The sequence below is a fragment of the Polypterus senegalus genome, chromosome 1, assembly GCF_016835505.1.
Source record: "Polypterus senegalus isolate Bchr_013 chromosome 1, ASM1683550v1, whole genome shotgun sequence".
NCBI classification, from domain to species: domain Eukaryota; kingdom Metazoa; phylum Chordata; class Cladistia; order Polypteriformes; family Polypteridae; genus Polypterus; species Polypterus senegalus.
The window spans coordinates 45,927,325-45,952,304 of NC_053154.1; the positions used below are offsets into that span (position 1 = coordinate 45,927,325).

Here is a 24,980-nt window from a genome sequence, read left to right on the forward strand (position 1 = left end):
TAGTTCGTGGTTCTTTGGAGTATTGCAAGTTGTCCAGGTCCTGCAGTAGTAAAGCTTCACCAGACCATCACACAAGCCACCACCATGTCTGACTGTTCTTATTTACTTTATGCTAAATATAATAGGACCCATATCATCTCAAAACTTTTTTGTATAGAACATTCTACCAAAAAGGTTTGAGGAACACCTAGGTTCTGTTTGGCAGATAAATGGCAGGTGTTTACTCGATGTTCTTCATGGTTAGCAGTGGTTTCTACTAATGAGGCCCAGTGTCTTTATAATTATGGAGTCATGAACACTGAACTTATGTGAGCAACAAAAGCCTGCAGTTCTTTCAATGTTTTTTTAGGATACTTTGTGACCTCCTGGAAGATTTAGTCTGCCCCATTAGAGTATTTTAGGCAGGCCAGGCACTGCTAGAAGGATTCAATACTATTCCAGGTACTTTCTATATGAAGATTATGAGGAATGGGACATTTGACATTGAGGCTTCAAAGCTTGTATTTCTTTAATGAAGCACACTGTATTGAAACACTGCAGCCACCAATGTCCTCCAGGACTAACTTTGCAGACCCCAATATAAAGTATTGAGATATGGGTAGCGAAGCTTCGTTACCACATGGTTGATGGCATCCAAAGTTTTGAACATCATTGAAGCAATGTTAATGGTCTGACTGCTTTGACTGCTGCCCCACATGCTGTCAAAGGGGATGTCCAACTGCTGGTCTTAGAGAAGATATTGTGGGAAATATGGATTCCACAAGTGTGGAACTTGTTATCCAACAAGAAGGTAAATCCCATGCTCTACTATTCTTCTGTACCGGAACTTATGATATGTAATACTCCAGCCTAACATAGGCAAACTCTCTAAACCACGTTAGCCATGCTCAGTTCCACAAACTCATTGTATAAATCCTGTTATAATTCTCTTTGCCCCTTGGTGCAATTATTCTTCAAACACTGATGGAAACATATTAATCTTTCACATTGTTTCACAGCATGAATCCCCTGGCGTGAAAAAGTTCTTGCATAATTATTGTAAGGGACGGCCAGCAGCTCAGCCTGGCCAGGACGCCCCCCGAGGATGGAAAGATAGGGGAAGGCAGCTACATGTGGACACTAAACCCCCCAAAGCACTAGATGGCAGCATCCTTACAGCTTAACAGTGCCCAAGATTCTCGCAGGGCATCCAGAAAGTATTCACAGTGCATCACTTTTTCCACATTTTGTTATGTTGCAGCCTTATTCCAAAATGGATTAAATTATTTTTTTTCCTCAGAATTCTACACACAACACCCCATAATGACAACGTGAAAAAAGTTTACTTGAGGTTTTTGAAAATTTATTAAAAATAAAAAAACTGAGAAATCACATGTACATAAGTATTCACAGCCTTTGCTCAATACTTTGTCGATGCACCTTTGGCAGCAATTACAGCCTCAAGTCTTTTTGAATATGGTGCCACAAGCTTGGCACACCTATCCTTGGCCAGTTTCGCACATTCCTCTTTGCAGCACCTCTCAAGCTCCATCAGGTTGGATGGGAAGCGTCGGTGCACAGCCATTTTAAGATCTCTCCAGAGATGCTCAATCGGATTGAAGTCTGGGCTCTGGCTGGGCCACTCAAGGACATTCACAGAGTTGTCCTGAAGCCACTCCTTTGATATCTTGGCTGTGTGCTTAGGGTCGTTGCCTGCTGAAAAATGAACCGTCGCCCCAGTCTGAGGTCAAGAGTACTCTGGAGCAGGTTTTCATCCAGGATGTCTCTGTACATTGCTGCAGTCATCTTTCCCTTTATCCTGACTAGTCTCCCACTTCCTGCCGCTGAAAAACATCCCCACAGCATGATGCTGCCACCACCTTGCTTCACTGTAGGGATGGTATTGGCCTGGTGATGAGTGGTGCCTGTTTTTCCTCCAAATGTGATGCCTGGCATTCACACCAAAGAGTTCAATCTTTTTCTCATCAGACCAGAGAATTTTGTTTCTCATGGTCTGAGAGTCCTTCAGGTGCCCTTTGGCAAACTCCAGGCGGGCTGCCGTGTGCCTTTTACTAAGGAGTGGCTTCTGTCTGGCCACTCTACCATACAGGCCTGATTGGTGGATTGCTGCAGAGATGGTTATCCTTCTGGAAGGTTCTCCTGTCTCCACAGAGGACCTCTGGAGCTCTGACAGAGTGACCATCAGGTTCTTGATCACCTCCCTGACTAAGGCCCTTCTCCCCCAATCGCTCAGTTTAGATGGCCGGCCAGCTCTAGGAAGAGTCCTGGTGGTTTCGAACTTCTTACACTTACAGATGATGGAGGCCACTGTGCTCATTGGGACCTTCAAAGCAGCAGAACCTTTTCTGTAACCTTCCCCAGATTTTTGCCTCAAGACAATCCTGTCTCAGAGGTCTACAGACAATTCCTTTGACTTCATGCTTGGTTTGTGCTCTGACATGAACTGTCAACTATGGGACCTTCTATAGACAGGTGTGTGCCTTTCCAAATCATGTCCAATCAACTGAATTGACCACTGGTGGACTCCAATTAAGCTGCAGAAACATCTCAAGGATAATCAGGGAAAACAGGATGCACCTGAGCTCAATTCTGAGTTTCATGGCAAATGCTGTGAATACTTATGTACATGTGCTTTCTCAATTTTTTTATTTTTAATAAATTTGCAAAAACCTCAAGTAAACATTTTTCACGTTGTCATTATCGGGTGTTGTGTGTAGAATTCTGAGGAAAAAAATTAATTTAATCCATTTTGGAATAAGGCTGTAACAGAAACAAAAAAAAAAATATATATATATATATATATATATATATATATATATATAGTGGAAGTAGACCCGGACACAGACAGGCAGACACGTTCATGTCACCCACAACACATTTATTTACAATATTTCCAAATATAAGTCCACCACAAACCCTTAAAGTCCTGGCCACACAATGCCTTCCTTTCTTCAGGCCGCCTCCTTGCCTTCTCCAGCTCAGTCCTCTCCGCTCCCGACTCTCGCCCTGAATGAAGGGAGGCAGCCCCTTTTATCCGCACCCGGATGAGATCCATGTGCTCCCCGGCAATCTCCCCCTGACACGCCCCAGTGTGGCGGAAGTGCCGGTTGTTCTCCCGGAAGCTCTCCGGGTGTCCCTGCTTCTCTACCCCCCAGCACTTCCTGGTGTGGCGGAAGTGCTGAGGTCCACGGTCCCCAAGGCATTGGGGCATCTCCTGGCGGTGACCACGGGCCCCTACAGGGTGGGGCTTCCATGCCCTGAACCCGTGGCCCCCAAAGCAACCAGGAAGGCGGCCCCCACGTGATCCCAGATGGGCACACGCCCACATCTCCAAGGCGTCCCGGCTGGGTCATGGCCCCTGGCATCCTCGACAATATATATATATGGTATGGCAACTGCATGAGTTCTGAAGGAGATTAGTCAGTACATACATAAACCCTTGATGCACATTTTTAGTAAATCACTGCACACTGGGGAAATATGATCCCATTCTATAAAACGGGTGACCTAGCAGAGCTAAGCACCTATAGGCCCGTAAGCTTAACATACATCAAAGATAAACTAATGGAAGTAATTGTTAAGGATAAGACTGAGCAACATATGGCAAGAACTGGAGTTTTACTGAACAGTCAGCATGGATTCAGAAGAGGGAAATCATGTTTTATTAACTTGCTAGAATTCTATGAGGAAGTAACAAAAGGATAGGATCAAAGTAAATTGATGGAGTGGTGGCTCTGAGGCTAAGGTTCTGCGCTGGTGTCCTGTAGGCTGCCGGTTTGAATCCCTGTCACTGCCAACAGAGATCCTACTCTGCTGGGCTCTTGAGCAAGGCCTTTAATGTTCAATTGCTCCAGGGGTGCTGTACAATGGCTGACCCTGCGCTCTGAACCCAAGGGGTATGTGAAAACTAACAAATTCTTAATACAAGAAATTGTATAAGGAGAAATAAAGTACAAAAAAAAAAAGTAATGTATGTATCATTTATCTTGACTTTCAGAAAGCATTTGATAAGGTGCTACTTGAGTGGTTGGTCAGCAAACTAAAAGTAGTGGGAGTTCAAGCTGATGTAAAATTGGCTCAAACACAGGAAGCAGAGGGTGATGGTGCGAGGAACCTCATCAGAATTGGCCGATGTTTAGTGTGGTGTCCCTCAGGGGTCAGTAATAGGGCTGCTGTTATTTTTAATATATATAAATGATTTGGATAGGAATACAAATAACAAGCTGGTTATATTTGCAGATGATACCAAACTTGGTGGACTGGCAAATAATCTAGAATCTATCACATCATTACAGAAGGACTTGGACAGCATACAGGCTTAGGCAGATTTCTGGCAGATGAAATTCAATGTAAGTAAAGGTAAAGTTTTACACTTGGGATTTAAAAATGTTAGGTTTGAATTATCTCAAATGCCAAAAACACCCGGGGAACAAATATATATTGTGGCATTTAATCATGTTCCTGCAAACTGGACATCCACTTTTACCATTAAACTGTGTCACACACGTGCGCTTGGGAATCAGCTGATGGGCCTAAACACTAGTAATTCTACGCCAAGCCAGGGGGTGGCGGAGTGTACTGACTATCTCTCTCAGTCCCTTGTAGACCTTTTCCGGGAAATCCCGCCTGTTGCTGGCCCCAAGGATGACGTCATATCCGGGCACGAGGACACCACTCCCAGTTCCGGCACAGATGACGTCATTTCCCTTCCAGCCCTTTAAAACTGCCATCTTGCCTTAGTACAGGCAGTTCTGTTCTGGACTCTGAACTAAGCACATCGTGCTATTTAAAAACTACTTTTGCAGCCGATTCAATTATACGGGTGGCTGCCCCAACTCTTTATAATGTCTCCGACTCTTTCTTCTTACAACTGTTAACATTCATTTATCTGCTTCACTTGGTTAACTTGGCTCCATCATGTGAGCACCTCAAAAGCCAATCTCTTTTCTATTGTTTTAGTTTTACTGACCATTTATGCTGTCCGTTATGTACTGAGTGACTCTGTTAATACAGACGTATGCTTACTTACTATATACTACAACATGTTTCAGCTGCACCATACTACGTATGTATTTATTTTATATTATTTTACTTATTAAACTAGCACTATTGTGTATTGTCAAGTCATTTTTTATTGACCTACTTACTGTTTTGCATGTTTGATGTTTCTGCATCATTACAACAAGGAGCTGTTGCTTTTCATTTTACACCAAAGTACAAGGACAATGAAATCACCCATCACAAATATGGTCATGGCAGTGCCATTTGCAGAATTACGTTCATTTTATTTATATTAACATACATAACACGACACAACAAAATATTCTCACACCCACATAATCCATTTCAGGGTTAGAGGGGGCACATATTTCATGTTTTTTTGACAGAAAAAGCCAGTTTATTGTTATTTGCATCCGTGTGTGCTACAGTTGCTGTGATACACAAGTGCAAAAACGTTCCCATTGTTTTCTAAAAAAGTAGAAAAAAAGAATTCTTTGGGTATTTTTGAATTTTTAGGCTATAAAGCAAGGCAGTAAAAGTTACTAATTAATCAAGAATTTGAATTAAATTAAAAGGAACTTATCAAGTGTAAATGAAAAGCATGAATCTAAAGGCTACCAAAAAGTAAAGACAGCCGCCACCTGTCATGGGTTTTCCAGTGCTATTCAGTCATATCACTATTACACTGTGCATATTCTGCTTTTTATGTAAACAAAAATCATTTCAGTCACAGACCAAAAACAAAAATCGTTTCAGTCACAAACCAATCTATTCAACTAAAACAGCAATCAAATGATTCTCAATGACCCTTGGCAAATACATGCATACAGGTCTTGTCAAAACTTCCCCACAGCTTGTAATTAACACTTCTGAATTTGTGATCTCACAGAAAAGCCCCCTGGGGATATACACATAGCACATGGAGGATGTCCTAAAATAATGTTACAATTATTGTAGCAATTTATTCTTCCTTCTCTTTTCATCTGCCTTCATTTTAGAATCCAGTGGCATCACACATTTATCTGTTTGCTACAGTATCAATTACTATAGGAATAATAATATAAAATATAATTCAGGAAATGTCTTGAGTGCTAAATGTGCGTCCTGATGCATGATCATTGCCAAATGTTATTTTATTCCTTAAAAGCATAGGACAAATGAGAAAAAGACCATTATGTCTATCAAGCTCATCTGCTTAGTTTTCCTAATGTTGGTTGGGAGAGCACTCGTTAACCTAGACACAGAAAATTCAGACATCAAGAAGTGAGAAAACAGCTCAACTCCCTTACAGGTAACATTGTACTTGTTTATAAACGACTCTCGGATTTTGGTTTATTTAGATATTTTGAGCTATCAATTCTTTTAACTCATCCCAGCCTTACACTCCTTGTCAATGTGCTACTGTATGTAAAGGTTATGAGGAGCTTTGTATTGATTTGACAGGTTAGACAAAAATAGAATGGCTTATGAATCCCTGACTGAAGGTCAGCATTAGTGATGAGCGAAATGGACAAGTTTTTATTCACCTACCGATTTGCAAAACCGACACTAAAATTTGCAAGCCTCACATCTCACGGTAGCAAAAACCTGATTAAGTTCGTTACTTGCCAGTTCAAACAGTTCACTCCCTGGCTGGCTTTCCTCCCTTAAAGACTGTCTGTTGTGCTCGTGGTCCCACATCTCGGCAGCTCTATAGCGCTGAAGACGACACCTTTGAATTCTTTTAACTGTCAGGAAACTAAAAAACTAGAGTCAAATTAGTGAGCCCTTAAAGGACCCAAAGTTGTTCCTTTAAGTTCAAGAATAAAGAGTGGTTAGATTAAAAGAACTTTTCTCAGTGTTCTTTGTACAACTGTGAACCCAATACATTTTTCTTTTTTTCTCAAGCTATATAAGGCATGCACAATACTGGCAAAATTAACTTTAATTATGCCCGTCATTCACGTCAACACAGAGGAGCGCAGCGCATTGTTTGAAAAATGTAACTGCATATTTTTCAATCAAAGAAACACTAAAAGGCACCATTGTGCATATCACTTTGTTTTCTACACCGGCAACATCTACAGGCCCTGAACCTACCAATCGCCTTATCCTAGTTGAGGATATGCACACTTCTGGTTATTCTCTCTTTTTATACATTGTAAATAGTAAACAACAGACAGAGACATGTAGAATTAATGCATGAAAATGCTTCTAGACAGGAACTAAATGCCTTTCAAATTGTGTAAATGGTATGAATGTCTTTGAAAGCAATATGCAGTTTATTTTGCTCATCTTTATCCCAGCGAAATAATGACTTTTGCTGCAGGTTCAATTATATGTGAATCATTTCGCTCATCACTAATCAAAATCTTATGGAATTACAACAGAATTGTCATTGCTTTACCAATTCTGAATCTCTTAAATGTAAATACCATGCTTTTTTCTTTTTATTAGCTACATTACTTAACCAAACTCAAACTTTCCTTGATCAGACTGTTTTGAAATGTGAAGAGCTGTCATGCTACAAAAGTAGGAAAACTTCAGTGCGCCATACAAAGGGCAGTGCTTCTTTTTACTCGACTCAATTTTCTTGTGAGGCTGAGGCTCAAGGGTTTTTAAAGGGTAGGCACACACTTGTATTTATATGTAAAATGAATAATTAAAAAAACAGCATGTCCTAAAAAATTCCAGGTATTAGTCGACATGGCACAGCATCAGTATAGCGTTTCCAGTCTTTACCGTATTTGCTGGAACAACGGTGTTCATCCCGGATACAACGATGCACAAGCAACACAGTCATATAGATGATATAGAAATAAGGCAGCAAGTGGTTAAAGCCACATGTGAGGCAGTAGGACAGGGAGCCCATCAGATCACCAGTATAGTTGAAATGCCGGGCCACCCCCCAGAAACCTGAAATCATCAGTTTGCTCTTGTGCTTTGCTCCATCACCTGAAGAGTAGGAACACTCAATGTAAGCAGGCTTCCTGCCCCAGATCTTACAGTTGCCATCTGTTCGCCGAAAAAGGTCTTTCTGGTGATTGGTCATCCTGAAGATGTAGTAGCCAGCAAGTCCCAACAGTAGAACCCCTATGGCATTAGCTGTTGACAGCTGGACAGGGTTATATACAAGATAAAGACCCTGCCAAAAGATTAGAAAGTTCCAGTCAGTCCAGTACCAGAATACATCTTGGCAGCGATATTGATAACCAGTGATATTCATCATTACCTGAAGTAACATCAGACTTCTGTTAGAACATTTTCAGTTTATGTCTGGTAACGTATCATTGACAGAAAAAAATTAAAATTATACCATTCTTACCTGTAGAGTATAGAGAAAGGGAAGCCAAACGCAGTCACCCCACCCAAGGTACCATCCGAAATGATCATGGCAGATATCGATGGTCTTTAGGTACCAAGCCTCATTCCAGAAGAAGTCCACAACATAGATACCCTTAAAGAGAAACAGACATAAAACCATTTTTTCAGCTGGAATAAAGAGGCTAAACAACAGCAGGACAACTTTAGTTTCCTACAAATATAAGATGTTTGAGATACAATTACAAATTAGTGTTTTGGATTACAAATTAATGTTTTGGGGCTGGATTTGTAAATTTGCATTGCTTTGTGGCTTCCCTTTCAACATTTTTAAGAAAGGACATGATTAACATATTGTCAGGGATGCCAGGGGCGACGACCCGGCCGGGACGCCCTGAAGGACCGGAAGAGGGTCTACGCCCGCCCTGGATCACGTGGGGGCCACCACCCTGGTTGCTTTGGGGGCTACGGGTAGAGGGCTTGGAAGCCCAACCCTGTAGGGGCCCGTGGTCACCGCCAGGGGGCGCCCCGATGCCTTGGGAACCCTGGACCTCAGCACTTCCGCCACACCAGGAAGTGCTGGAGGGAAGAGAAGAAGGGACACCTGGAAAGCTTCCGGAAGTACAGCCGGCACTTCCGCCACACTGGGGCGTGTCGGCGGGAGATTGCCGGGGAGCACCTGGAGCATATCAAGGTGTGGATAAAAGGGGCCCTTCATTCGTCGCTGGAGTCGGGTGAAAGCAGGACGAAGTGTGGAGGCTGCCCGAAGAAAGGCGTTGTGTGGCCAGGACTTTGGGGGGTTTGTGTGCACTTTTGGACTTTGTAAATAGGATATTTGTAAATAAACGTGTGGTGGTGGAACAAGAACATGTCTGCCTGTCTGTGTCCGGGCCACGTCCACAATATTCATTGGCTCTCTTGTGGTCCTTTACCAAGGTGTGCTCCATGACTCTCTCAGGTGGTCTTCAGCTGACTGCTCTTTATGGTGTAAATCGTTAAGTATAATACATGTTAACTTGTTTTCTTCCACCTTTAAGCACATTTCAACAAATAGCATTATTGTCATGCTTTGTAACATTTGGAAAAATTTTATGCATGCTGACAGTATTTGAAACCTACCAGGTTTGATAAACGTCAGTTATATTTTTGTCTGTGATCCTGTTTGTTTCGTCATCAAGAGAGTTTGGGATTAATGAGATGCAGCTTGGACTGATATAGGATTTCTGCATTAAAGGATAAGTTTGTTTCCCACATAAAATTGTGTTCTAAAGTGAAGCATTATTTCTATAAATTGTAATGAATACCTAGCATGGTCTTGCATTTTAAAATGAAGTTGATGACCCCAGGGCTCCAACTGTAAAAACAAGGGTCTTACAACTAACCAAACATGTCCATTTTAAAGCAGCAAAGGTTTCAATTTAAGAAGCATGCCTTCTGAGTTCCTGAGAACGCTTGATGTCGCTCTTGAGCGATGGTTCAGAATGAGATGCCACCTTTTCTGAGCATCTCACTTTTATACTCCTCCAATTGGAAGGGACGGAGTCAGTTGGCCTCACTGGGCATGTTCTCTGGCCGCAGGTACAGAAAGAGTTGATACCATTAGCAACAGAGCCCTCTCTTATCCAGGGGTAGGGCTGTTTACCCAAGATGAGTCAGGAGGGTGATTCACAGACACACACAATGCAGCAATCATCTTAGTGTTAGGCACCCACAGGGACATGGCCTCTCAGTATCAAGAAGAGTACTCCATGAAGATGAGGATATACTTGTAACCCCTCACCTAGGGTTCAAGGGGGCCAACTATATCTACACCAACTCGTTTGAATGGAATATCGATTATAGGCAAGGGGATTAGAGGGAAGCACTATCGCTTGGGTAGATGCGTCAACTGAAACTCTGGACAGGAGCAGTAGAAACATGCACTGATTCTTTCCAGGGTTTTTTCAGTCCCTGAATGGGTCCCCAAAAGCTGTGAATGGGCAAGCTCACATGTCGTAGGCTCACCCTGTGACTAAGTAAAAAGATACAACAGCTCATTATTGAATTCAAAGTACGGCAGAGGTGGTATGGACTCTCCGGTTGGGTTCTTGCTAACTGCAGTAATAACATTTCTTGCAAACTTCAAGGAATCATCATTACACTGTTTACATTTGAAAGATGTCAGCAGGGTGGAGAATTCTAGTTGTAGGGAGGCAAAGGGGTTTGGCATAGTTTCCCAAGACAACATCAGGTCTGGGATCTGAATAACTGCAGACGTAGTGGCATTCCCTATGTACACATCCATGACATCATATTGGGTGGCCACACTCTCACCTGTCCTCTTGCATGGCAGGGATTCACTCTGGGATGTCTGGCTTCCATTCATGGCGAGGCTTACCTTACCATTTAAGCTTACCACACGTCGGTCGGCTTTATATATACGGCCAGTCTTGCCCTAGTATCATGGCAGCTGCCGAAGTTAAACTGATACAACAGACTGCAATGGAGTACCTCTGCACCTCACCATATATAGAGATTAGTCTGGCTGATTTACCATCGTATTGTTCTGAAGGGATAAAGCGGCAAGCAACAATGTTACGTAATATCGCTACCAGAGTCACAGAGACCCAGGCGGGATGCGATTTACTCGTGTCTGAAAAAGAAATGGTGAGAGGGTTAGGCGCGGCTACGTAACAGTACCTGTCTCCGTGTGTCCAGCCATATCTCATGGCATTCCACCCCCACCCTGAGACAGATGGAGATTATGTGCTCCCAGCTTGCCACAGTGGTAGCATCACAGTGGGGTGTGAGAGAGCTTCCTTAGGGCTTTCCTCTGGCTTTTGAGCTTTGGTTGATCGGTTCTGCTTAGGCACCCAAAAATCAGCAGCAACTGTCTTTATCATCGTGTCAGCTGACTTTTCGCCCGAGCTGTGTCAGCAGGCAATCTTGCCCCAGGGGTCTAACATTTGGGTGCAAGCAGGGCATTTGGGATCAACGTGCCACTCTCAAAGCACCACTCTTAGTGATGTTGGACTTGGCACACTGGAGTCAGCCCATAGCAGCCAAGGATCTCTCACTTGAGTGTGCGGTAATCAGCAGTTGCATGCTCCACCATATCGTAATAAACCCATTCACGCTGGAGCATGTCTTATCAGGCAGTTGTGCACTCAAAGATTAAAAGAAAGGTTTTAATGTCATATCAAGGACAAATCGGTTCTTATTTTCCTGCTGGATATCGACATTCTCGCAGCATGTCTCTGCTTCAACCAAGTTGGCCTGTTGAGCTGCAACTTGGAACTGCAGCTTGTTCACATGCTCAGCAAGCTGCTGTTCTCGCTCCACTAGGTTAGCTCGTTCTGCCATCATTGCTCGGCAAATCCTGCCCGTGTTTGTGCGATGTACGACCACTGGACTTGAAAAATGTTCGGGTATCAGCTGGGTCACCCTGTTTAATAGCAACTCAAAGTTCTAAATGAAAACTGTGTACAATGGCTCTATAAAGAAACACAAATTGCCCTATGCAGGGAATCGGCAGTAGTCAGGTCTCGTTTGGAGCTCCATCTCTCTCGAGTGTTGGTCCAGAATGAGACCCTACCCTCTGTGGATGTCTTACTTTTATACTCCTCTAACCGTAAGGGGCAGAGTCAATTGCCCTCACTGGACATCTTTTCATGGCTGTGAGAACAAAAAGATGATACCGTTAGTGACAGCATCCCCTCTCGACCCAGAATGGGACTGCTCACTCAAGATGAGTCAGTAGGGTGATCCACAGACACACATGTATGGCAGTAAATGTTTTTTTAAATAGGCAATGCTGGCACACATGCTGAATCACATACAGACACAGCAGTTTAATTGCAGATTTTAACTGTAGTCATATGATTATTTTTTCCTAAACCTATGGTTATGATTCATGCCAAGTAGCAACAAGTTGCGCACACATAAGAAAATCATACACATATAACAATACATCTAAACAGAACTGATTGCACAGCATTACACTTTTTTATAAAAAGCCTTACACATCTGAAAGCGCCATGGCCTCCTCCACGTTATTACTAAGTTCACGGTGTCAATCGATACTCAGCATTAAACACTTTCTGTGGTGAGTCATGGTCACGCATGACAAAATAAGCACTGACAAAATGAAACAGGCAGATTATGTGATAGCACCACACCAAGATGCAATACAATACAATACACTGAAGCACCAGAAACCAATTATTAAATTTTACAGCACACTTGCTGAATTTTGGATATTCTGAGTTGTTTCCAAATTTCCCTGGCCATTTTGGTACAAATTTGCATTTAATAAGGGGGTTTCCATCTCAGTGATTTTGGTGATCACATTAGTTTTTTTTTATTTTTTATTTAGGGGTTAATTTTGTTGATATTAAATATTTTAGGATGTTTATGCCGCCATTTTTTGAGTTCCTGTTTTCGGGGGCATGTACTAAGAGGTTGTGAACTTTACATCACAATGCCACAGGATCAAAGTTCACCCTCAAGTTCATAGACATATCAGAGTACACGGATTCAAAAAACAACTCCTTGCTGTTACCTTTGTTAATGATCTGCTGGTCTTAGTTGCTGTAATTCTTGATGTTCTGGTATTCGACCCAGTTCCATCTTTGACCATGACTTTTTCCCTGCTTACCCTATAAAATCTGTCACACTTTTCTGCAAAGCATGATACTGAGGATATGGTAATAAAAGAACAGAGGACAACGTTTTTGAGTGAGTAAAAGTAATTTGTGAATGACATAATTTCTTCCTGGTAGACATTAACTCAAGCCCATGATATGTTCGAGTTGTGAGTTGTGATTTGTACAAATTTGAAATTATCATTTTATTGTTTATTTTTAATCACATGTAGTGAAAGACTGTGAATGACTGCAAGTTTTTCAGTAATTATTTTCTAGTTGTCTACAAAACAGACACAACAATTCACACCTGCGCATCAACATTCAGTAACAACAATAGCAGCTCTTTTGGAAGTGAAACTATGCCCCTGCGGCTGATAGGTGGCAGCGGAGGTACGTGATCAGTGAGGTGAAGACTGAGGAGTACAGCTGGTCTTGTTTTAAAATTGCTGAATGTTCTGCTTTTTGCTTTTTTCCCTCCAATACATGAATCCACCATTTTGCAATTTGTGTGCAATCTCTGGACATGGATCAATACTCAATATCACTCTTGCCTTGGAAAATGGACATATTTGGTAAGTTTTAAGGCTTTTGTTTTCACATTTGGGCGCCTGCCCAATCACCTCCATTTTTATAGTGCAAGAACAGGCTAGGTGTTTATTAAAAGTTAAAAAAAATATACCTAATTTTGGAACACAATTTCATATGGAAAACTATTCTATACCATAACTATGAAGAAATAACTTTAAATTGAAAAGTACCAAACTTATCCTTCAAGCATTATGTCTTTAGCCGAAAAAGAAATAAAAACCAGGAACAAAAGGAAACATCTGCCTCATGGTGAACTCCTAGTTACCTGCTTCTGTTATTCCAGTTTTCCTCTGACATGGAATAATTAACGTGATATAAATCAGAGGGTCAACAGCATAAGAAAATACTTATGCTGTTAGGATACTTCGTAGAATCAAAAAGTACTAATATCCATCCAATTTCTAACCCGCTGAATCCGAATACAGGGTCACGGGGGTCTGCTGGAGCCAATCCCAGCCAACACAGGGCACAAGGCAGGAATCGCCAATCCACCTAACCTGCATGTCTTTGGATTGTGGGAGGAAACCAGAATGCCCGGAGGAAACCCACGCAGACACGGGGAGAACATGCAAACTCCACGCAGGGAGGACCCGGGAAGCGAACCCGGGTCTCCTAACTGCGAGGCAGCAGCGCTACCACTGCGCCACCGTGCCGCCCTAAGTACTAATATATACTGCTCAAAAGAATTAAAGGAACACTTTTTAATCAGAGTATAGCATAAAGTCAATGAAACTTATGGGATATTAATCTGGTCAGTTAAGTAGCAGAGGGGGTTGTTAATCAGTTTCAGCTGCTGTGGTGTTAATGAAATTAACAACAGATGCACTAGAGGGGCAACAATGAGATGACCCCCAAAGCAGGAATGGTTTAACAGGTGGAGGCCACTGACATTTTTCTCACCTCATCTTTTCTGACTGTTTCTTCACTAGTTTTGCATTTGGCTACAGTCAGTGTCACTACTGGTAGCATGAGGCGATACCTGGACCCTACAGAGGTTGCACAGGTATTCCAACTTCTCCAGGATGGCACATCAATACGTGTCATTGCCAGAAGGTTTGCTGTGTCTCCCTGCACAGTCTCAAGGGCATGGAGGAGATTCTAGGAGACAAGCAGTTACTCTAGGAGAGCTGGAGAGGGCCATAGAAGGTCCATAACCCATCAGCAGGACCAGTATCTGCTCCTTTGGGCAAGGAGGAACAGGATGAGCACTGCCAGAGCCCTACAAACTGACCTCCAGCAGGCCACTGGTGTGAATGTCTCTGACCAAACAACCAGAAAGACTTCATGAGGGTGACCCAAGGGCCCCATGTCCTCTAATGGGCCCTGAGCTCACTGCCCAGCAGCATGCAGCTCGATTGGCATTTGCCATAGAATACCAGAATTGGCAGATGCACCACTGGTGCCCTGTGCTTTTACAGATGAGAGCAGGTTCACCCTGAGCACGTGACAGAAGTGAAAGGGTCTGGAGAAGCCATGGAGAACATTATGCTGCCTGTAACATCATTCAGCATGAGCAGTTTGGTGGTGGGTTAATGATTGTCTGGGGAGGCATATCCATGGAGGGTCACACAGACCGCTACAGGCTTGACAAAGGCACCTTGGCTGCCATTAGGTATCAGGATGAAATCCTTGGACCCATTGTCAGACCCTATGCTGGTACAGTGGCTCCTGGTGCACGACAATTCCTGGCCTCATGTGGTGAGAGTATGCAGGCAGTTCCTGGAGGATGAAGGAATTGATACCATTGACTGGCCACCACACTTTCCTGACCTAAATCCAATAGAACACCTCTGGGACATTATGTTTTGGTCCATCCAATGCCACCAGGTTGCACCTCAGACTGTCCAGGAGCTCAGTGATGCCCTGGTCCAGATCTGGGAGGAGATCCCCCACAACACCATCTGTCATCTCATTAGAAGCATGCACCGATGTTGTCAGGCGTGTATACAAGAACACAGGGGCCATACAAAGTGCTGCGTACAATTTTGAGTTGCTGCAATTAAATTTTGGCAAAATGGACAAGCCTGCCACATAATTTTTTCACTCTGATTTTTGGGGCGTCTTTGAATTCAGGGCTCTGTAGGTTGATCATTTTCATTTCCATCAAACGATGTGGCATCCTTTCATTCCTAACACATTACCCAGTCTATATCAGTATAGATATCCAGGAGGATTTCTTTTTCCCATTGAGATCTGATGTGTTTTCAAAGTGTTCCTTTAATTTTTTTGAGCAGTTTATATACATATATGTAAATCCATCCATTTTTTAAATCTCTCGCACATTTGGACTGCAGGGAAACAGAGCCTAACTCAGCAGCACAGGGTACAAGTCGGCAGCCAGCTGCAGATGACGCATCAGTGCAGAATTGTAAATGCAAACTCTGGCATACATTCACACTGGGCAAAATTAGAGTTAGCAGTTAACCTAAACTGCACTGCATGTAGGTGAGTACCCCGAGAATACCCACGCGGAGATGGGCAGAACATGCAAGCTCCATCCAGACAATGACTGAGCAAGGATTTTTGAATTCCTATGGTGCAGCTTCACTATAACTAAACTCATTTATTTAGCATGTAAACTGATATCCTATGTACAATGCACAACTCATCTGGACCCCCTCTTAGTTGAGTGTCTGTACCCTGAACAGCTGAACATGAACTTGGGCCACTGGATTCAAACAGCAGATTACAACTCTCTTAACCAGTTGGCCTACAGGGGAGCTCTCCTCTCTCTAGTTACCCATCTGGCTTCTGAATGTGAGGGTGTCTTGCATTTACAGCAGGCTATCTCTATTTCGTCCTTGCTGCAATGCAGAACAGACATGGTTTCTTTGATAAATGTTTGGTAATATCCAAACCAAACCCACAATCTATATCATAAAACCCTCCTCTATCAAGTCAACATTTTTCTTACCTGAAGAACGTTAACCAAGATCATAGAATTGGTCACATAACCATACAGTTCCTGCTGCTTGGCTGCATACGATAAGTTGATGAGTGTCCATGCAATGATTCCAGGCCGTCCATTGAAAAATAACTTAAAATCAAACCACTTGCCAATCCTAGGGTTAAATTCAATGCCCATCATAAAATCATAGAAGATGTTTCCAGTGAATTTACTGCAAGATATAAAAAATAAAAATATATAAAAAACATTACACTTGCACTTGGAAGGACACTGAAAAAACAAATGTAGCAAACTCTAATGAGTACCTGGGTGGTAGGGGAGAGCCAGGAGGGAACCACTCATATAAAAGGCATCTGCTGCTCCACAAGGAGTGCCCCCTAGGGGACAATTTGAGCATGTTCCTGATTTAGTAAGAGGCTGTAGATGAGCCCCTGTGTAATAAAATATGTGCACTACAAGTTTCTAGTAATTGTAACTTATAGTGCATGTGGCCTCTTTCAGAATAAGGTCAACATGAGTGACAAAAACTACAAATTCAAGGATCATGAAATTTATGGCATTTCTAACTCTAGAGAACAGTGCACCTTCTGACTAGCCCCATACACACAGCTATTTATCTTCCCCTCATTAACATGTACCAGGACCAGACCATTTCAGATGGCACAGTCAAAAACCCAGGGTTTGGACAACTTTCAACATCAACAACAAAAGAAAATGTTGTCGATGTGAGGTGAATATAATGAAGAATCAGAGTGACAATGCGTGTGAGGGCAGATACAAATTGAATGGTTATGGGTCAATTTATTTTAATTATTTTGTTAGTCTCACATTATGAGAGAACATTGTCTTGTAATTCATCAAAACAATACTGTCTTGTAAATTCATTAAAATAGTTGATGTTTGTGCTGTTATATATTCAGAATGATTAAATTTTATTGGATAAGGAAGACAGACTTTTCTAGGTAAGACAGCTCTTCTCTCTTTACGGTGCTGAAGAGCTTATAAAAATATGAATCTTACTGGAACTCTGTTACATGTGACAATAATGAACATATAAAACTATATAAAGGTACATTGTTATTCCCTTAATCAGATGTTAGTTTCTATGAATTACAAGAAATAAAGCATTGACATTTAAAGTTGCTACCACTTACCAGTCTTTTGCATTGGTAGGGAACAGGTATCCTTTGACAAAGGCAAACACAGAGACAGCATATCCCAGGATATTTGTGCACCACAGCAAAGGAATCCAGTGATCAAAAATAATGGTTGGAGAAAACCACTTAAAGTAATAGGCATTTGCAAACCAGATGACATGTGTGATTAGCCATGACTGTAAACCATTGACTTCATATTTATTTATGATTCCTGTGAAATAGAACACACTCCTTGTTAGTTAAGGTGGTATATTATGAATAGCCACCAGAGGGTGCTAAAGACAATTCTTTGCATTTCACTGTTATATCATTCAGTGTTTTCCTGCTCTAATTTATCTAGTACTAGGGTGTTATATCGTGTTAGCCATTATGAATGTAGTGAGAAGTCATTTTGCTTGACTTCTCACTGCTCTAATTTAGGAACACCCTGTGCCTACTAGTTTTTATTCCAACTGATTAAAATCTTTGAATAGGAGTTACACTTAAAATAACAGTTGGGTCAACTGAAGATTTTAAATTGTTCAGCTGATACTCTGATGTTATTGAATGCGTAAAGGATGGGGTGCTGATGCATCACGGTCATTATAATTAGTCTGAATGGTGCAGAAACACACAAAAAAACTCAGTACAAGTTAGCAAGGTAGAACAGACATGAATTACAGATGAAATATGTAATCAGTTACATGAATGAACTGTAAAACTGAACATCTTGCACAGATTTCACAGAAGGATGCTATCTGTTGATTTTGTATAAGCTAAAGCAGGGGGTGGCAATGTCACATCTGTGTTTCATTCTAACCCGTTTCCTAATCAGAGGCCCATTCTTGGACTCAGTTAAACACCTTGTTTGCTTAGACGCTGTGTGTTCTCACAGTGTAGAATAAAAGAATACATCTGCCTGTAGTTATTTAAATTGTGCCAGGAAAGTGTTATTAATTTATTTTAGGGTTTTAGTTATTTAAATTGTGCCAGGAAAGTGTTATTAATTTATTTTAGGCTTTTATTATATTATTAGTTTTTATTAATCAATAATTATATTTTTATTAGTTTTTATCACCATTTTGTGTGTTTATTTTAATTGGTGCCACCATGTTGTGCGCCTATGGTATGGTACATTACTGTCAGGCACATAATGCCTATGCCACGTGACCACAACGTCATACAAAATTTACAAAATTTTTTACCAGTGTGAGATGTGGCCGGCTTGTCATCCTGGCCAATACCCCCAGGCCGCCAGATGGAGCCCTCCCTGCAGTATGGAGGTGCTCCGAAGACCAGCAGGGAGTAATGGGACATGCAGTTTTTATACAAGACCCTGCTGGATACCACAGGGGCCGCAAGAGGGAGCTGCAGGGAGGACTGAAGACTTCTTTGTGCCCTTTAACCCAGAAGTTCGTCAAAGGAAGATCGACGGGCTTCCGGGGTGAAAAGAAAGGACTTGTATCTGACCCAGAAGGGATTGAGAGTCACATGGACTGGGGATTGGAACACTTCCGGGTCACGGAATATAAAAGGACTATGGGAGCTCCCAGACAGCGTGCTGAGCTGGGTGGAAGGGTGGCAACGCGTCTGGGAGTGGAGGATTGATTTATTGTATTGGTTAGTGATTGTTTATGAATATAGTGGAGGAGAGGGTTATTTGTGCACTGTGGCATTTGAATAAAGTCAATTTGTGGACTTTTACCTGGTGTTTGGAGTTGTGGACAAGGGTTCAAGGGAGCGATAGCACCCCCTATCTGTCACACCAGTTAGAAGAAACGGTTTATGAGAGACTAGACTTTGAGCAAATCTAACATTCAATTTAGGAAAGAGTTTCATTTTGACTTTTATTTTGACAACAACTTTGACAATGGCTTTGAATTTGCTCTAAAACTTCCATTAGTTTTTAAAGCATTTTCTGCTACTATTGCCAAAGGCCACAACCAACTTTTTGTTATTCACTCTGATAAAGAGCTCTTTTCATCTTACCATAATCTGTCCATTAGAACACACTTTATGTCCGGATTCAATCATTATAATCCATGGTCTAACCCACTTATAAAGTCACACTGAGAAGGGGTTGATTTTAAAGGAACTGCAGAGGAATAACACAATCGATTTTTATCAACTAAAAAAAAAATTAAATATATATAGAGAAATGAATCTGGGTAGCAGTATCCTTATTGACCTCACAGGTCTTTCAAGACCCCAGAAGTTATAATATACACCACACCCTATTACAGGGTTTAAGGTTCCCAAGACTATTAGGGGGAGATGTGTAGTGACCTTCTGGATGTACTGGGGAGGACAACCAATCTGGCCCTCTCCAGCAGACCTCTGTAGAGGATATAACATGCAGAAACCTCTAATGCCACTAGTTGGAAACCTACCCATACAACAACAGTGATCAATATGAGCCGGGACCCCGGAAGTGGTTACAGAAGGTGACTGGGGCACAATGTAAAAGGACTTGCTTCCATTGCTCAGGGAGCTTAGAGTTGGGAAGTAGCTGATGACAAGAGCTTACTTAGCTTGTCAGAAGAAGGAAATAAACAAGTTGCTGTTGTTTAGTTAGACCCAGGGAGCAGAGGTGTTTATTATTATTATTATTATTTTCTGTTTAGATTGTACTTTATTGTTTCCCTGTTATCATTTATTGAGACTTTGTTATTAAAGCCTTTGTTTTGTCATTATGGACTCCTAGATTGGTGTCTTGGGTTGCGAGATGCCCCCTACAGGCCACTAACATATATACACACTGTATATAGAAGCCAAAGTCTGTGATACAGTTTGGATATTTGTAGCTATAAATCCACAGAGAGAAAATGAGCCACATATCTTAAAATATTTTTTATTCCTAAGCTTTTGACAACCTACCAGGTGTCATCATCAGAGGAAAATGATTAGACATACAGGAATCAACAGCAATGTCATCTCCAGACAGAGGAGTAGCTTCAGTGACAGACTTTTGTCACTGTCCTGCTCCACTGACAGACTGAGGAGATCGTTCCTCCTCCACACTATGCGACTCTTCAATTTCACCCGGGGGAGTAAATGCTAACATTAATTTTATTTTTTTTCATTTTTTTTTTTTTTACTATTTAATATTGTTTCTTTGTATCAGTATACTGCTGCTGGATTATGTGAATTTCCCCTTGGGATTAATAAAGTATCTATCTATCTATCTATCTATCTATCAATGTATAGCAAATGGGTGTGGATTGTGGGTGGGGGGTGGGGGATTAATAAGGTGGGACTCAGAGGGCGAGGTCAGAAATGTATAGTACACACACACTCGGTGAATTCTTTAAAACTCACTTTATAAGCCCTACACTGATTTTATAACAAACTGTAAATTTAGAGTATTGTTTAAGACATATGCTTTGTGCAAGGAAAATGTAATTTTTCATAACAATGTTCACAGACAAAGTGTTTCACTTTTTGGGCTATCCATCAAGACTATAGCTCCCAATGCAGCTTGTGGGTGTAAAATGGGAGTTCCACCAGAGGGATGCTGCCACCCTGTGTATTGAGAGAATATATGGCCCCGGGAAGCAGTCTCACTCTGTCCTTCCATTATGGCCTCCATGCTGGTGGCACAGTGGTAGCGCTGTTGCCTCACAGGAAGGAGATCATGGGTTCATGTCTCAGTTCCTCTCTGCGTGGACAGCGCTTTAAGTAGTAAGAAAAGCACTATATAAATGTAAAGTATTATTATTATTATTACCAACAATTAACCCAGCTGGGATGCCTGTCCATCCACAACTTTCTATTGTGGAATCCTATCCAGGAAAGGAATTATCCATCGGGATACTTGTCTCTCCGTTATGGCATTCTCAATTATTTAAATTCATCCATGTATCTGTTTTCTGGTTTGGCTTATCTAGTAAAGGATGATGAGGGATCCTGGCAGGAATCTACCCTGATTGGGAATCCAGTTCATCATGTTTAGTACTGTGGTAGGACAGCAAACAGTTTGATTAGGAACTATGATAAAAGTCAGAACTGACTTTTGACTGAGAAATGTTTTGTGAACCTAGCCATCAAAATGTTACACCACTCCTAAAATTTTGTAATCTTGAAGGGTTACACCATGTGACTTAATTATCTTTAGAATGGATTATTACAATGGAAAAAAAGTTTCACATAAATAATTCAAATCCAGATTTTAATGCTTTCTCACCTGCTGGTGTGCGTGCTCCTTCTTGTGCTCCACCCACATATCCTGGCAGAAAATAGTGACATAAATCTGGCAGGCACATGTACAGCACAACCTGAGGTGCACAGAGATCAAATATGATACAAAGTGGTTAAAACACAGTAATGGAGAATTTGATGAGTTCTTTAAACATCTGGAAAGATAAGAGAGCTAGAAACAGTAATGCTAGAATGTTATTGGCATTCCTTATCATAAAAGATTCAACATTAATGCACTCCACTATATTATGCATGCATCATTCTCAATTGATTCTCATTATCTGAAACGTCTTCATCTGAAGAAAGGGATCACCTGAACCTGTAGACTTCAAATAAAGACAGCTTAGTGAGAAGACATTCCAAGTCACTTCACTGTCAGAAATGAATGCAGTGTTAAGACATAATGCTGACAGGCGGCGGTGAAAGCGAATGCTTACAAATTTGTCCAAAAATTATGGAACCTATTGTTGTGATGTGAAATTTTGCATACAAGTTGATAAATATTTTGTTATGTCTTTATTTGTAACTTAGACAAAGCAATGTAATATTAGTGTTACATTATTGGGAAGCATTCATGTTTACCCCCCTAGGACTAAGTCAAGAAAGTGAATTTTACGACAGGGTTGGGGAAAGTGCCTCATACAAATGTGGCCAATATTTCTCTGCTGAAGTCTCTCAGGCAACCCTCTCAGGAAAGCCAGGCTGCCTAACTGCCAAGTTTTACCTTAACACATGGTTTGAAAGGCAGGTGTGAAGGTATTCTCTCCCCCCATTGGTCTGAAGTATGGCTGTTTGCAGCTGGCTTGTATTAGAAGCCTTTAAGTATCATGACGCCCTATTGGCTCTAGGGGTTGGGCAGAAAATCTATAAATTTCCTTGCTTTACCTCACCCTCTCCCTCTTACAAACAAATGATGAAGGAGCATCTCACACCATGAACTGAAAAAGACAACACAATGAAGAGCATAGCTAGGCAGCCATATTGAGACGGGCAAGCGGCCTGTTCTGAAGAAAGCTGACCAAAAATGAGGACTTAACTAGGGCCATTTTAAGTAACTAACAAGTCTGTGTGCCACCTGAAACTACACATCACCATTTACCATTTATTCAAATGTACTTTGCAAATTGTTATTATTTATGAATAATATCAATAATAAATTGCATAAATTGTAACTTAACTCCTGCTTGTCTTTTACTACACCTAATTGTCTAAGGTTATAAATGTAGAAGGGGAGGTGGGGAGAAGTTATATTGTACAACAGCTTATAAACAGTGGTAAGTCTGTGAGATTTGAAGCATTCTGACAAAGGCTGCATATTAATATTACAACACGGGAAAGTAAGAGTAATATATTACTCTACCAAGACAAAACACCTATAGAAAGGAAAATCCTGCATTTCATATTCTATATTTTCAGCAAATGAAATGGATCTATAAGACAATAACACACAAGTGAGGAGAACTGCCAGGTTGTAAAGAATACACAAATGCCTGCCATAAACAGAGTCCTCATGCTCATGCATGTTTGGGCTTTAGCTCTTGATACCATATACTTTCAGGTTTTTTACTTTAGGTCAGTTACTTTATTTATCATATATCATAAGGACAAACGAATTCTGACACTTCAACTTAACTAAACACACAATACATAAAACAACTTGCAAATCCGAACATTCACCTGCAACAGTACAACATAAACAGCCATAGTACATGCATTAACAGAATGTCTGTTTTTCAGTCTGACTTAAAACATTTCTGCATATAAATATATTTTTAAACATTTTTAAACAAAACTATAAAATAAAAAATAAAATTCAAAATAAATGTATTTAAATAAATTTTAAAATAAATTTGTGCATTGCCTAATACCTTATCTGGTCTTTATTCCTTCCTTGTACACCCATTGCATGGCAGCATTCGGGTCCTAATCTTGGATCCTGAGGTGGTTTGTCGTGTGGTTGGTACGGCAGTGTGCTATATCAGTGCATGTTCCCAACCTCCTCCTCCTCCTCCTCCTTCTCCCACAATGGATTTACAATTGCAGTAATTAAACATCTCACTAATGTCTGTTGCCATGATGCATGTGGGTGCATGGCAGCACTCGGGTCTTAATCTTGGATCCTGAGGTGGTTTATCGTGTGGTGGGTATGGCAGTGTGCTGTATCAGTGCATGTTCCCAACCTCCACCTCGTCCTCCTATAATGGATTTACAATAGCAGTAATTAAACATCTTACTAATGACTGTTGCCATGATGCATGACTCCTAGTTACAATTTACTGAATATATTGTAATATGTACTAAAATACAAACAAATTTCAATAGATATACATTTTAATAGCACTAGGCATAATACTCTATTTATTTAGAAAAAGAAACTACAATGGAGATCAAAGATATCAGACACTATTTTTCCAAAGTCTAGAACAACAGAACAATTTAATAAACACCGAAATCAGATGACTGCTTTCTGTCCATTCTTGCTATTACATTCATGAGATCAGTAAACAAGTCATGACAGCACCATGATGCCTGAAAGAAATGATGGATTCTCCCAATCATGTGCTGACAAAGTCCTGTCATAAAGTGCCCTCTTTCAGTTTCTGAAGTGTACGCGACATGTTACCCAGGAGGTTTTGGATGATTTTGTCAATGAGAAAGAGGAAAGTGAATTTGTCAGTGGGTAGGTGTCCTTCATAAAAATCATTTTGTGTGCACAAAATAGATTGATATGCTAGTGTGGTGTAGAAACAATCCAACTTGCAGTTAGTGTAATTACCATATAAATCCATCCATAAAATTACAGGGGTCTCTCACAAAAGACGCTAGTGTGGCAGAGATCAAGTAAAATGGTGGGCTAACATTTAGTCAGAAACAGGCATAGGTCAACGCTATGTAAGATACATTTCATCAAGACTGAGAGGGTAATATTAAAATCAATGTTATTAGCAGTCCTAAATTACAATTTTTAAATTAATTACAAAATCATTTAGAATGAAGAAAAACATTCTTAAGAGTTATATTCAAGTGTACCTTTTCAACAAAGTTCATATACATTCTTATTGCTAATCCTTAAAGTATAAAGTAACTGTTTCAATATCATGCAGTGAATAATTTGCACACATGTGTCTAACAAAGCAGCCACATCCTAAGTAACCTCTGTTGAAACATAGAAACTGGTGACGTCCCAGGTGAGTGACAATAAACAAGTAATGCAATGAAGGGATG

General features: G+C 41.0%; 1 protein-coding gene across 2 annotated transcripts in view; it reads right to left on the minus strand.

Annotated features, from left to right (window-relative positions):
* Positions 1-5,247: 5,247 nt before the first annotated feature.
* Positions 5,248-24,980, minus strand: part of dhcr7 (7-dehydrocholesterol reductase) — a 99,075-nt gene continuing 79,342 nt past the window's right edge. For both annotated transcript variants that reach the window (XM_039748615.1, XM_039748606.1), the window contains exons 4-8: positions 21,742-21,832; positions 17,577-17,790; positions 16,429-16,633; positions 8,306-8,437; positions 5,248-8,125 (exon numbers count right to left, since the gene is read on the minus strand). In XM_039748615.1, coding sequence (XP_039604549.1) covers positions 7,661-8,125; positions 8,306-8,437; positions 16,429-16,633; positions 17,577-17,790; positions 21,742-21,832 — 1,107 coding nt within the window. In that variant the 3' untranslated portion in view covers positions 5,248-7,660. The remainder of the gene's footprint in view (positions 8,126-8,305; positions 8,438-16,428; positions 16,634-17,576; positions 17,791-21,741; positions 21,833-24,980) is intronic.